Source organism: Cornus florida, unplaced genomic scaffold (genome assembly GCF_030987335.1).
Source record: "Cornus florida cultivar Cherokee Brave unplaced genomic scaffold, ASM3098733v1 CherokeeBrave_3.0.0_Hap2_Chr01, whole genome shotgun sequence".
Lineage (NCBI taxonomy): Eukaryota > Viridiplantae > Streptophyta > Magnoliopsida > Cornales > Cornaceae > Cornus > Cornus florida.
Window position 1 is genome coordinate 120,779,074 of NW_026775571.1, and position 12,348 is coordinate 120,791,421.

A 12,348-nucleotide genomic window follows, 5' to 3' on the forward strand; every position below is an offset into this window, starting at 1 on the left:
ATAGGATTTGGAATTTAAGGTGTATAAAAATACACATAAGGCTTTAGGGTTAAAGGTTTTACACGTTAGAAAAATAAAACAGACAGAGAGAGAGGAAGAAGAAGGGCTGACAAGGAGGAGGTCGGATCTGAAAAGGAGGACGTCGGAATTGGAAGAGATAATTAAAGCTTAAAGCGTCGGTTTTGTTTCGAAACCTTCAGGCGAGTTTTCTCTATTTTTCCTCTTAGAACCTATAAGGATTTCATCTTAAGTATTAAGGCTCTAATTAAATTATTAATTTGGATTAATTAAAAGCATCAAGTTAATTTATTTTATTAAATTGTGTTTAGATATGATTATTTAAAAGTATGAATTATTATATATTTTTAATTTTGGATTATTGGATTTTATTTGTATATGTAGATGTTAGATATATATATTAAAATCAATGTATAGGTGGAACTGTGACCTAAGGGGATTAATTTTGGTTTTTATATTTTCTGGAATTTTTCTGTACTTTACAGAATATTTTTAGAATTTGTTTTGTAATTTTTTTTATATTCTGGAATTTATTTTAGAATTATTTTTATTAAATTTTAAATTAATTCTATGCACTCTGTGTGAATCGGCGCATAAATCAGGAGATGGGTGATTCGAGGTATGATCTAGTGTGGTAGAATGCATAGTAAAAGGTTACATCACTGATCTAGGCCATTAGAATAGTTTAAATATAAGTGGAATGATTCGGTGCATTACGGTGTACATAAAAGAGTGCGCATGTGAATCTGGACCATGGATTAAGTTTGGTCAACAGAAGATTTATCTGGTGTGGGTGCATACATGTGAGCTCAAGTGAGCTAATCTGGTGTGGGTGCGTTTGTGTGAGCTCAAGTGAGCTAATTAAGTGTGGGCGCGCTCACAGTAGTGTTTGAGCTTAGCCAATTATTTTGTCTGTTTGTGACATAAAATTAAAACGGTCATAACTTAGTCATCTTAAATCGAAATTGGGTCATTCTTGAGCTCAAATTCAAGGATTTTTCGTCCTCTTTCCAATGGTACCAATTTCATTATCAGATTCTTATCCTAATAAGAGATATTTACGTTTTAGTGAGAAAGTGTCGGAAAACTATTTAAACCAATATGGAGTATTTAAAGGAAACTATTTCTGACATATTTAGTTGCACTAATTTGTGTAAATATAATAAATTAATAATTTGTTATGGAAGGAAGTGTGTGTGTGTATATATATATATATATATATATATATATATATATTGATTTTAAATAATCAAGGATTATTAAAGAAGGTGTTAAACACATATATACATTAAATAACATATGTGTGGGTATATATATATATATATAAATCATTTAAGATGATTAATATTATCATTCTTATTTGGCATATCTTAATAGGCCGGTTGTTAAATTAATGATATGCGTATAATATGCATGTGATGGCTATGTATGATTTAGCGTATTGTTAATTTTAAAGTTAATTCATGGTTAAAGTGTGGGCATGGATGAATTGTCAAGTGATTAAATATATTACCTAAATATTTGTATGAATAGAATACATATATGGAAAGCATTGATGAATTGCTAATTAAATGTATGAATAAATATACCTGTGGAGGCATGGTTGAATTGCCAATGTATAAATATACATACACGGAGGCATGGTTGAATTGCCAATGTATAAATAAATATACTTATGGAGGCATGGTTGAATTGCCAATATATAAATAAAAATATTTACAATGGCATGGTTGATTTGCCAAAACATAATTACGTTGTTATGTGTTAGATGATTAAAATATCATCTATGGTTGTTGTATGTAAGGATTGGATTAGGGTTAGATATTCTTAAATGAGAATAGTTTAGTACTTACTGGTTAGTGTATTATTTTACATTAATAAAATAATATTGGGGAATACGTGGATGATTTGTCAAAACTTGGATTTTGGATATGTGATTTAAACAATTAAAATCATTATCGGGTTGGGATTAAATAGAGTATTTCTTTTATTATAATTTGTTGTTTAAATGATTAAACAATTGACTAGGATGGGATTAAGGTCAAAGGAGTTTTTATAAAATGAAATGGTAGATTGGTTTAGGTATGAATATTATTTTAATAATTATTTAATAGGTATGGAAATTTAATAAACCTATTAATGGATGTGATTAGTATAGTATATATAATTATATATAGACATGTATATCGTGCTTTATTAAAGTTAAAACTTTATTAGGTTTGGTTTTGATCAGAGATGATCTGCTTATTGGTTTTCAGAGGCCTGGTAGAGTGAACTTGCTCGTAGGGTTTAACCCACGATTTATTTTTCAGGTTATTAGAGGTTCCAGTCTCGAGGTTGAGGATCCGCAGCTGGGAGACTGTCATTCGTCTATTCATCTTGTGTACTTTTAAATAGTATTGAATTATTGGATAATGTTTTAAGGGGTCCTTGAGTTATGGGATTTCCGAATTGTAATTGTTGGAGAATCATTAAGTAATATTTATTTATTAGTTTTCTTCAGCGGTTTATTTATTCTTTATTATTCATCTTTGTATTCTGTGCTTGTTAAATACTTAAATTGTTTTGATATCCCTTGATTTTGTGCGCGGACTTGATCAATCCGTGTTCCAAAATTAGGGGGTATCACACGATGAACATGCAAGAAATGAATAGGAAGTGTTAAAATATAGCAACATCTCTTTTAGAAAGTTACTACCTTGTAACTTTCTAAAAGAGATGTTGCTATATTTTAAGCAAGGCCCACACTATTGACACATAGGCGCCAGATAGACTCGCTACAAAGTAGGGTTTTTTATTTTATATATCTAAACATGACCACATACATTTGCAACCTTTAATCTCTGTTCATCTCACCAATTGATGCATCTTTCGGGATTAGCTGGCTAATTTTCTGGGTCTCGGTTGGAATGAGGATGATGGCTTTGGCTGTATGCTGAAGCTTGATCACTGATCACCAATGGGGTCTTGTTTGCTCGGAGTGTCGCCGGACGTAACTGAAGCTTGCCAAACTTGGATGGTTGCTTAATTGTAACTCGCCATTTGGACAGTTGAAGTTGGGTCGATGTAGCTCGCTGGAACTAGTTTGAACGCGATTTGCAACTGCTTTGCCAGAAATGGATGAAACCTAAGTAGACTTCTACGAAACTCGTTGCTTGGGCACACTCAGGAGTGTCTCAATATATTTTGAGGGCCTAGTGGAAAAATATAAAAGCGGCCTTTTAATATCTAATATATATAGTCAATCCAATTAATCTTTCTTGTCATATATAATTGATCTTAGAGTTATACAAATTATACTTAATGAAAAATGAAAGAAAAATATGTTAGAAATAAGAAGAAGAAAAAAAACAAAGAAGATAAAAATTAAAATAAGAATATGGAAAATTTTCCAAATTTTGAAGAAAAAAATAAACGTGAATGAGGAGCTGAGAGAGTGAGAGAAGATAATGATAGAAATCTTTTGGCTCATATTAAATCTTTATTGGTTAGGGTCTAACAATCCATACAAATAAAATTTTTAGGAAAGTTATAATAAAAAAAAATTGGGGGCCTTTCTATTGGTCAGAATTTAATAATAAGAAGGAAATAACATTTATAGGAAAGTTATAATATAAACAAATAAATTTTTTTTGAAAGTTATAATATAAGAAAATACAAATTTTGGGGCCTTTTTATATTGACAAGAGTGATAATAGGAAAAAAATAAATTTTTAAGAAGGATATAATATGAAGAAATAAAAAATTCGAGGCCTTCCTATTAGCTGGGGTCTTAAGCAACCGCCAAAATCGCCAAAGGGTCAGCCACCCACCGTTCTGAATTGGTGGTGGCTGTGGTCAGTGGAGAAGGAGATGGGTAATGGAGGAGATGAAATGAATATTGATTGAAGGAAGTTTGGTCATTTCATTAAGCTGACATTTTGGTGCAAAATAAAATATTTTATTGAGGAGTAACTTAGACATTTCATATTGCCGTCAAAGAATGTTGGGGTGTGATTGTTCAATTTGACAAATATGGAGTTTCAAACGGTGCACAAATTGTATATGGCTGTCTTTATCATACTTTTGGGATTGTGAGTGCAATTTAACCTGGAAGTAAAAAGCATTGAGGCCCAACCCATGTAATAGTAAAAAGAGGCCCAGCCTTAATAATAATGAAAAACAACTTGATCTGGTTTATACAATAAGCACCAAGGACTGGATGGTAAAAAGAAAACATCAGAACCACGAACCACCGTGGAGAAATCGCCAAACTCTGATGAAAATAGAGAACCTCTACTTTAGAAAGGACCTCGACTTTGAAAGAAGGAGAGAATTCGGAGGAATTTACAGCTTGGAGAGCATCAAAGATGCCATTAAAGGTGCACTTGGCTATATAGTCGCTGGATAGAGTGGGAACGAGGGGGATATAGGTATATATGTGTGGTTGGCCCAACCAGTCATCAACTTTTACACTGTGCTCACATATTTATTTCCAAACAATAAGGTCTTTGAGAATGAGAAATGTACACTATAAATTCTGGGGGCCCTTAAATTTGGCTGGTATAATTTTTTTCAGTTGTGTATATTGTTAACTGGGCTTTACTTGGGCCAGCTTGTGAGATTCCAAATTGTGGACCAGCCCACTTAAGTTCGTGAAGAATGATATCCATTTCCACATGTCCACCAAGCCTCCTGCCTGCCTCATCGAGAACAGGCAAAGAAAATATTAAGAACGAGGTCGCCAATAGGCGATTGATCTCCCGAAGCTTTTTTTCTGTGAGACAATAAAGCAAACACATAGCATACATTAGTGGTGCTACTAAACAAACGTACACTTGACAGAGGTACTTGGCCTATTTCCTGGTTGCTTCCTTTTCTGTCCCTATTATATGATTGTTACCTACAATTAACATATACATACATTTTCCTTCTCTCCTTTTCTCTTTGTTTATGCTTCCAGAATTCTTCCCAGTTGCTCTTATTATCTCGGTAAGCTTACAATGGAACTAGAGGTCTCTGTATTCTTTGATGCTCTCTCTCCTGTTTTTCCTTTTTAACATGGGTTGCTGAAATTTTATAATATTATGAAATTGGTCGTTTGATATAATTTGTATATACATGGTATTTGGATTTTCGATGAAGAATGTCGAATTGCTGACAAAGCATTGGATGATGGTTTATCACTTTTGCGCCATATCTTTATTTTTCACACATGAAAGAAGCCTCAGTTCAGAATTTATTTCACTTGTATTTCTGTAAATATGCTTCCATTTTTTTTGTATATATGTATAATTGTCTATATAAATGGGAATCAGTAGTTTTTATTGTTATGGTTTTGGGTGGATATTGTGTTCAAATGTCCGTCTAAAAGTCTTGTGTGGATATTGTGTTCAAATGTCGTCCTTTTAGACGCACAAACTATTTTGCTAAGTAGGAAAGAATTTGGGAGCCAATTTGTCATTATAGTAACACAATCACCAACTGTTTGATAAATTAAAATGGGAATGACACTTTCTTGGACTTCCTTGTCCTCAGAAAGGTTTCCTTACATCCGATAATACAACACCCAATTTCTGAATGGGATATTTTCAAACGCATTACACCTATTTTTTTTTAATTTGTGCCTTTCTCAACAAACAAATTGTTGGTTTCACCTTGTAGTTGTACTAGTATTCATTATTTAAACTTGAAAGTCTCTGCTGCATATAGGTGAATGCAGAAGGAAAAAATATATATTTAAGGTTCAGCTAATTACATATAGAAAATTGTGCAGTGTGTTTGGTGCGCAATCAATTTTAAAGCCACTATCAATCAATTGTCTGTCCAAGGTACCAATTATTAATTGCGATGTATATTGTACTTGAAGGAAGAATGTTTCTCTGTGGCCCCTTTTTGTTTTTCCTTTCTTTTACTGGAATTTTTCCTTTCACATTGAGGAATGAATGCTATTTGGATTTAATCACTCATAAGCTACATTTGGGAGTAGAATACAATTTTAGTTAAGGATGAAACTTTCAAGACAGGAAGTTACCTGCGGTTTTAGAGTAAGTTGAAGCCAAGTTGAACCCCTATTGCATTAAGCATGTTTCCTTACATCATATGCAATATTCATAGTTTAAGATTTATCTACATATAAGTTTTGAGAAAGATCCTTTCTTTCTTTTCTTTTTTCCCTGAACTTTACCCCTTCCTTTGTTACTATGTTTTCATTTGCTGTGCACCCTGACTTAACTTTGAATTGTACTGGTTATCAGCTCAACTTAACATGCAAAGCCTAAGAAACTCTGTTTTGAGTTATGTGAGACTTAGGGTCTCTATGAAAGAATGGTTCCATGCTGAACATGTGAATGCACTGAGCAGGCTGAGCCGACAACTGTGCACATCTACTGCTACCAGCCCTGATCATATAATGGCTCGAGTGATTGGGCTGGTTAAAAAATATGACAAGATTGATGCCACTAAGGTACCAAGTCAATTAAATTATGCTGAATGTATTATCTTTTGTACCTTAAATTGACTTTTATAGCTTTGTTTAGTAGTAATTGGTGAGCAAATGGACTGTGCTGTTAAATATTCCATGGTGTTTATATCTAAATCACTTGTCAATCGAATCAATTAGTCTTGATCAACAACAATATTGATACTGATTTCTCCTGAACAGGTTACTGAAACAGCCGATTTCCAGAAGGACTTGTGCCTCGACAGCTTGGACAGGGTGGAGCTTGTCATGGCTTTTGAGGAAGAATTCTCCATTGAGATCCCTGATGAGAAAGCAGATAAGCTTAGTTGCTGTGCTGATGTTGCTAAATACATCATTGCTGGAGCTGAGCAGAAGATTGTGGAGAATATTTGATTGAGTTATTTTATCTTCTTGGATTCCGTTTGTAGTTTTGGCTTGAGGTCATATTCAAGGATCCTTTTGAATGCTTTCTTCTAGGATATTTATAATATTAAAGTTTTGTGCTTTAAATTTTCAATTGTCTCCAACTCCAACTTTCTTTAGAACAGCTTCTGTGTTAATCTTTTTACTGAATATGTCGAGATTTTCTTTGCTCAAAGGTGTTTGTTTCATAGATGTTAGTAAAGAGCTATATTTCACGGAAGAAAGTTACCGTGTGCACACAAAGTATATTCAAATGAGAAGTATTGTACTTTACATACACACACACGCATACATACATATATATATATATATATACCTTCTCTCTCTCTCTCTCTCTCTCTCTCTCTCTCTCTCACACACACACACACACACACACATGAATTTTACATGACTAATTGGCAAGTAGGATAACTCCACACAACTCAATGTTGTGACTGAAGCGCCATCCAAATGAGCTGTGGCCATGTAACTTTTTGTCACTAGGCATATACCATCTCTTCTTTACCGTCTCTTGTGTTGGAGGTGCATGCCTCTGAAGGTTTTTGTGTCAAATGTATCCTTTGAGCTGTGTAGGTACGGATGCCATTCCCCACTGATGACAATTTTATTGCTTTGTGTTTACCGGTGAAGGCTGGATCTGGACGGCATAGGGAGTCCTTTGGTAGTTGAAGAACTCTAACCAGACATATCTTTTCCAAGTTTGGAATTGCATGGAGGTGGGAAGGAAGATCGATGAGAAAGTCTCCATATTCATCTGTGGTGCCTCGTATCAAAATTGATTTTTTCGTCTTACGACATACGAGGCATGAAACAGCAACCGAAGCACCTGCATACGTTAATTACTGTGTCAATTGCAATTTATGTATTAGTCATTGCTTGAAACATGGGTTCAAGTCACCTTTCAAAAAAAAAAAAAAAAAAAACATGGGTTCAAGTCTCGCGATCACTTTGTTCAAATAATGCTAACAGTAGGTTTGCACCTACCTTAATGGGGATCACATAATACCAATAAGACGTGTAGTAAACTCTTTAGAATTATCTAAATCAAGCAAATATTGTGTGATTAATGGTGTATGGACTAAAGTACCGTTTATTTTTAAAAATTAAAAATTATATATTAGTTGATCAAGTATGATAATTAAACTTATTTGGGTTGTCCGTATTAAATAGAAAAAAACACTAAAATCTGCACATTAAAGCCTCTTAATTTATAACATTTTATTTATTGGACACTTGAAGTGATTAGGACCCAACACTAAATCCAGTTGAGAAACTTAATTGAGAGTATTGATTTATTTTGGTATATGAAATGTCCTTTTCTTCACCAGAAAAAGAAAAGAAAAAAGAAAAAACTCTCTACCTCATGAACTTTTGCTGGTCTGATCTGATGAATGTCATTGCTGAATTCATGCATGTTATTATTCACACAAACACATGTGGCCGGGTGTAACCATGCATAAAATACTTAATTGCAAATGATTACTCTCTCTCTATACATATATATCTGTGTAACGCTACTGTTGAGTATCAAAAGTATATATAGGACCATATTCGAGTCGTTTTACTAAATGCATATATACTGTCTCGAAATCTTTTAATTTCTAAAAAAATTATTAATTATTTCAGAACTTGATTGCACTACATATACATATACATATACATATACATATACATATATATATATATATAGCATGCATGATCATAAGAATATTGAAAGGGATTAATAGAAAGTAATCTTACAGACCTGACACGGGACGTGGATGGAGTGGAGTTTTTTGATCATCCAAACAGTCCTCACAAAGAAGCGTACCGCTAACCAGGACAGTGGAGAGCCTATCCTCTCCATATCCAGCCATTTGCACCAAGTCCTCTCTGCTTGACAGTTCCACCAACGGATTAATCTCACGTCCGGCCACCACCGGAGTTCCGAGGAAGAAAGAGAATATGAACATCAAGAACATGATGATCATCATAAACTTGTTGCAGCCGCAAAAATGGCTCATCATCTTTGTGTGTGTGTCTTTTTTTTTTTATTTCTAAACTTTGTTTTAAAGAAAGACAGAATGGAGAGACAATGAAAAGCTACCGTCTTTGGTTTTATAAGGAAGCGCATGGTTCATATGCCCTTTTCAGTGTTTCAAATTACAATTGTAGCCTTCAGCTTGACAACATGTTTCTCCTTCTTATTACTGTCTTTTTTTTCATTATAAGAAAATGAGATTTTGACTCTGCGTCTACTTAATGTTGACCCTAAATTGCCATTGAACCAAATTGTAAATAAAATTATTTAAAAAATCAATTATAATGCAAAGGAAACAAGTGTGTGTGTGACATTGAAGATACTTCTCAGGAATGAAAATGTCATAATTGACATGGTGAGTTAATACGAAATTTTATGATAATATGCTATTTAAGTTACTGATTCTATAATGTTAGATAAAGTGAAAGGGAAAATTAATTTTCTTGCAACGAATTTCAATTTGTTGTGAGAAAAAAAGTTTATGATGTTGTTGGTACAAGTATTGCTCTCCACTTATTTTTGTCAATATATAAGATATACTTTAGTAAACAATTGTAATTAACTTTTTAAAGGACATTATATATTCGATATTCTTAGTCCTAATTATATGTGGGAAAAACAAAATAAGTCTGTCTCAAATTCAATATGTGCCTGTTAAAACAAAAAAAGGTTAATAATGATGAAAGAAAGGGCATTTTGGTGAGGTGAAGAAAATGGAAATTGACGTATATATTTGTTCTTGGCTTAGGGGGTGAATATGGAAGAAGTTGGAAGTTAGAAGGGAAGGTTAACTGTATAGGTTGGTAGCCAACTCTTATGGTCTACGTATTCTTTTTTAATTTAATTGCAAAATCCAAACCTATAAAAGCATTAAGCATTGACACGTCTAATTTTGCGGACAGGAATAGGTTTACAGGCCCCTTTTTCAAGCCTTCCCCAACTATCTCCATCTGCACACATTTAACCATCTTCCTTATATATGTAGCTAATATCTTGTACAAAACTTCCCACCAATCTGTATCGGAATCCTTCCATCTTTACATATTTAGAACAATATTTATATATATATATATATATATTAGACCCTGGCTTAGAACTTTTAGTAGCTAGAGGAATTTTTTTTTTTTATTTGGGTAAATTTTTAGTAGCTAGAGTTCTCGTAAATAATTGTTGTAACTCTAAAGTTTATGAATTATCTTCTAATTCACTAGTTTGGTAGGAAAAAATTATTAAATAATTTTAGATTAAAGAGTTTAACTAATCATAATTCGACACGCAAATAAATATTTTAATTTTACAATAAATTATTAAACCTATCGATTTTAATAGATTAATTATGTAAGAAATAAAGGAGTACGTGAGACTCTCCACTTGTTTGTATTTTGTATAAATAACCAATCAAAATTATTTTGTTAAACAATTCATGTCACATGCTAATAATGAGACCGTGTAATAAGTTCTTGTTGGTACCACGTCAACAAGTTAATATTAGTGCTGCAAATGAATTGCTCGACTAATTAAGGGTTCGACTCGGACTCGTTCGTTTAGCAAATGAGCCAAGTTTAAACACAAATTTTAAACTCGTGCCGAACCCGATTAATGGTAAACTCGTGAACAAGCTCATTTATTAGTAATTTAAAAAAATTTGATCCAGCCCAACATATTTGATCCACTCTTACATGATCCTATTTGTAAAATACATTCTTATTAAGCCCAACACAAAATGACCCATATTTATTTCATTTTAAAGATCCAACAACAGACCCATTTAAGTTTGCTAACACAAACTAAACCCTAAAAATCTTAGATCATTTGTCTACAACGATGCGCATCCGTCACGTTCTTTTTGTCACTCTCTGCAACGATCGGCGACGACCACTCGACCAGCCTCTCCCTTCACCGGCCCTTCAAGTTTTCATATTCTTTAAAGACAACAATGGAGGAATAATGAAATTAATTGCAAAAAGGGAACGATGCACAATTGTTGATGATTTCAGACAACCTCAAGGTGTATATATATATATATATATATATATAACTATACATTTATAACTCAATACATGTGATTTGTTTGTGTTATATATATACAATACTCTGTTGTGTATTATTATATATGTGTGTATATGTGTTCATATATTCCTCTTCTTCCGGTCCACAAATTGCATATAAAATCAGAAGTGAAAATGAAATGGTGCAAACAAGCCCAAACCGAGCCGAGCTCGCCGATACTCTGACGAGCCCGAGCACCAGGCAGATTGTGGTGAACCGAGCCCGAGCATGTCAAAGTTGCTCGGCTCGGTTCATTTGCTGCTTCATTCTTCTTTTCTGTTCTTTTTTTCATTTTTTTTTCTTTTATTATTTTCATTAAGTTGCTCCAATCTAATTTATTTGGATTGAAAGAAATAGCAGGATTTTTGCTCAGGACTGTGCTGTTAAATATTCCATGGTGTTTATATCTAAATCAGTTGTCAATTAAATCAATTAGTGTGATCAACAATATTGATGCTGATTTCTCTTGAAACTTGAACAGGTTACTGAAACAGCCAATTTCCAGAAGGACTTGTGCCGTTGAGGAAGAATTCTCCATTGATAAGCTTAGATGATGTGGACCCCACTTCTCCATAAAGTAAAAAGTTAAAAGCAGATAAGAATTCTTTTTTTAATTAAGGTGTTCCAATCTATTTTATTTGGATTGAAAGGAACAGCAGGATTTTTACTAATTAGTATTCTAATCCAGTCTATGTTCAAAAGAAAATCTATGAAACAGTTCGATTCCTTGAAGAAAAGTCTCCAAAACCCCCTGCTTTTTTTTTAATTTTTTATAATCCTGAAAGAGTCTTCTGTTCTCTGTTTTGGTACCTCTTAATTTTGTATATTTCAGGTTCTTTCATCTTTCTAGGGTTTATGACCCCCCTTATTACTTGTAATTTGTTCCTTTTGTTAATATCAATCAATCTTACCAAATAAATCAATCAAAAAATAAAAAATCAATCACAGGAAATCATACATTATTCAGAATAGAAGAGACAAAACTCAAATTATATTAAATACAGAAGTAGGAACCCTACTAAACAGGGGAAGCCTTACATCTTTTTAGCTACAAAACCAGCAAACAGTTTGCACTGAACTTAATTGCACCCCTTTACACAAACCTCATCATAATAGCCTAGCTTAAACAAAACAATCAACAAAGGTACTAAACCATCAACAACAATGAATTTCATAATCAACATATATTGTCTCATTCAGCAGAAACAAGACTTTGCCTTCAGAAGCCACCTCTAATCAGTTTAACCACATTTTGTCCTCCTGGCTTACAGTACTGCAGAGTTGACAAATGTGGTTGGAGGGCGCTTGCAAGAGATTTATATAGATCTATATCGGCTTTCTGCATACGAAAACAGAGCAAAACAGAACATAGTTAAATTAAATTCTACAAACAAAC

The 12,348-nt window shown here is 33.2% G+C and overlaps 2 protein-coding genes across 4 annotated transcripts; one reads left to right on the forward strand and one right to left on the reverse strand.

Annotated features, from left to right (window-relative positions):
- Positions 1 to 4,680: 4,680 nt before the first annotated feature.
- On the forward strand, positions 4,681 to 6,972 carry LOC132268118 (acyl carrier protein 3, mitochondrial). Of its 3 annotated transcripts, XM_059768856.1 has the most exons (4): positions 4,681 to 4,844; positions 4,961 to 4,989; positions 6,255 to 6,463; positions 6,662 to 6,972. In XM_059768856.1, exons 3-4 carry the CDS (start codon positions 6,266 to 6,268, stop codon positions 6,851 to 6,853), a joined length of 390 nt encoding a protein of 129 aa, XP_059624839.1. In that variant the 5' UTR covers positions 4,681 to 4,844; positions 4,961 to 4,989; positions 6,255 to 6,265; the 3' UTR covers positions 6,854 to 6,972. The 3 variants fall into 3 exon arrangements, with proteins under 3 accessions (XP_059624839.1, XP_059624845.1, XP_059624855.1); XM_059768862.1 differs by lacking the exon at positions 4,961 to 4,989; XM_059768872.1 differs by lacking the exons at positions 4,681 to 4,844; positions 4,961 to 4,989 and adding an exon at positions 5,791 to 5,828.
- A 105-nt stretch (positions 6,973 to 7,077) lies between these two features.
- Positions 7,078 to 8,957, reverse strand: LOC132268112 (uncharacterized). The gene is made up of 2 exons (XM_059768850.1): positions 8,628 to 8,957; positions 7,078 to 7,709 (listed from the first exon to the last, which is right to left on the reverse strand). Exons 1-2 carry the CDS (start codon positions 8,887 to 8,889, stop codon positions 7,363 to 7,365), a joined length of 609 nt encoding a protein of 202 aa, XP_059624833.1. The 5' UTR covers positions 8,890 to 8,957; the 3' UTR covers positions 7,078 to 7,362.
- Positions 8,958 to 12,348: the final 3,391 nt, after the last annotated feature.

What these genes read in the sequence shown, in the direction of transcription:
- LOC132268118 (XM_059768856.1), top strand. Translation starts at nt 6,266, where the DNA reads ATGCAAAGCCTAAGAAACTCTGTTTTGAGTTATGTGAGACTTAGGGTC. An exon ending in ACAAGATTGATGCCACTAAG is followed by an intron (nt 6,464 to 6,661) that starts GTACCAAGTCAA and finishes TCTCCTGAACAG; the next exon opens with GTTACTGAAACAGCCGATTT.
- LOC132268112 (XM_059768850.1), bottom strand. Translation starts at nt 8,889, where the DNA reads ATGATGAGCCATTTTTGCGGCTGCAACAAGTTTATGATGATCATCATG. An exon ending in CCATCCACGTCCCGTGTCAG is followed by an intron (nt 7,710 to 8,627) that starts GTCTGTAAGATT and finishes TAACGTATGCAG; the next exon opens with GTGCTTCGGTTGCTGTTTCA.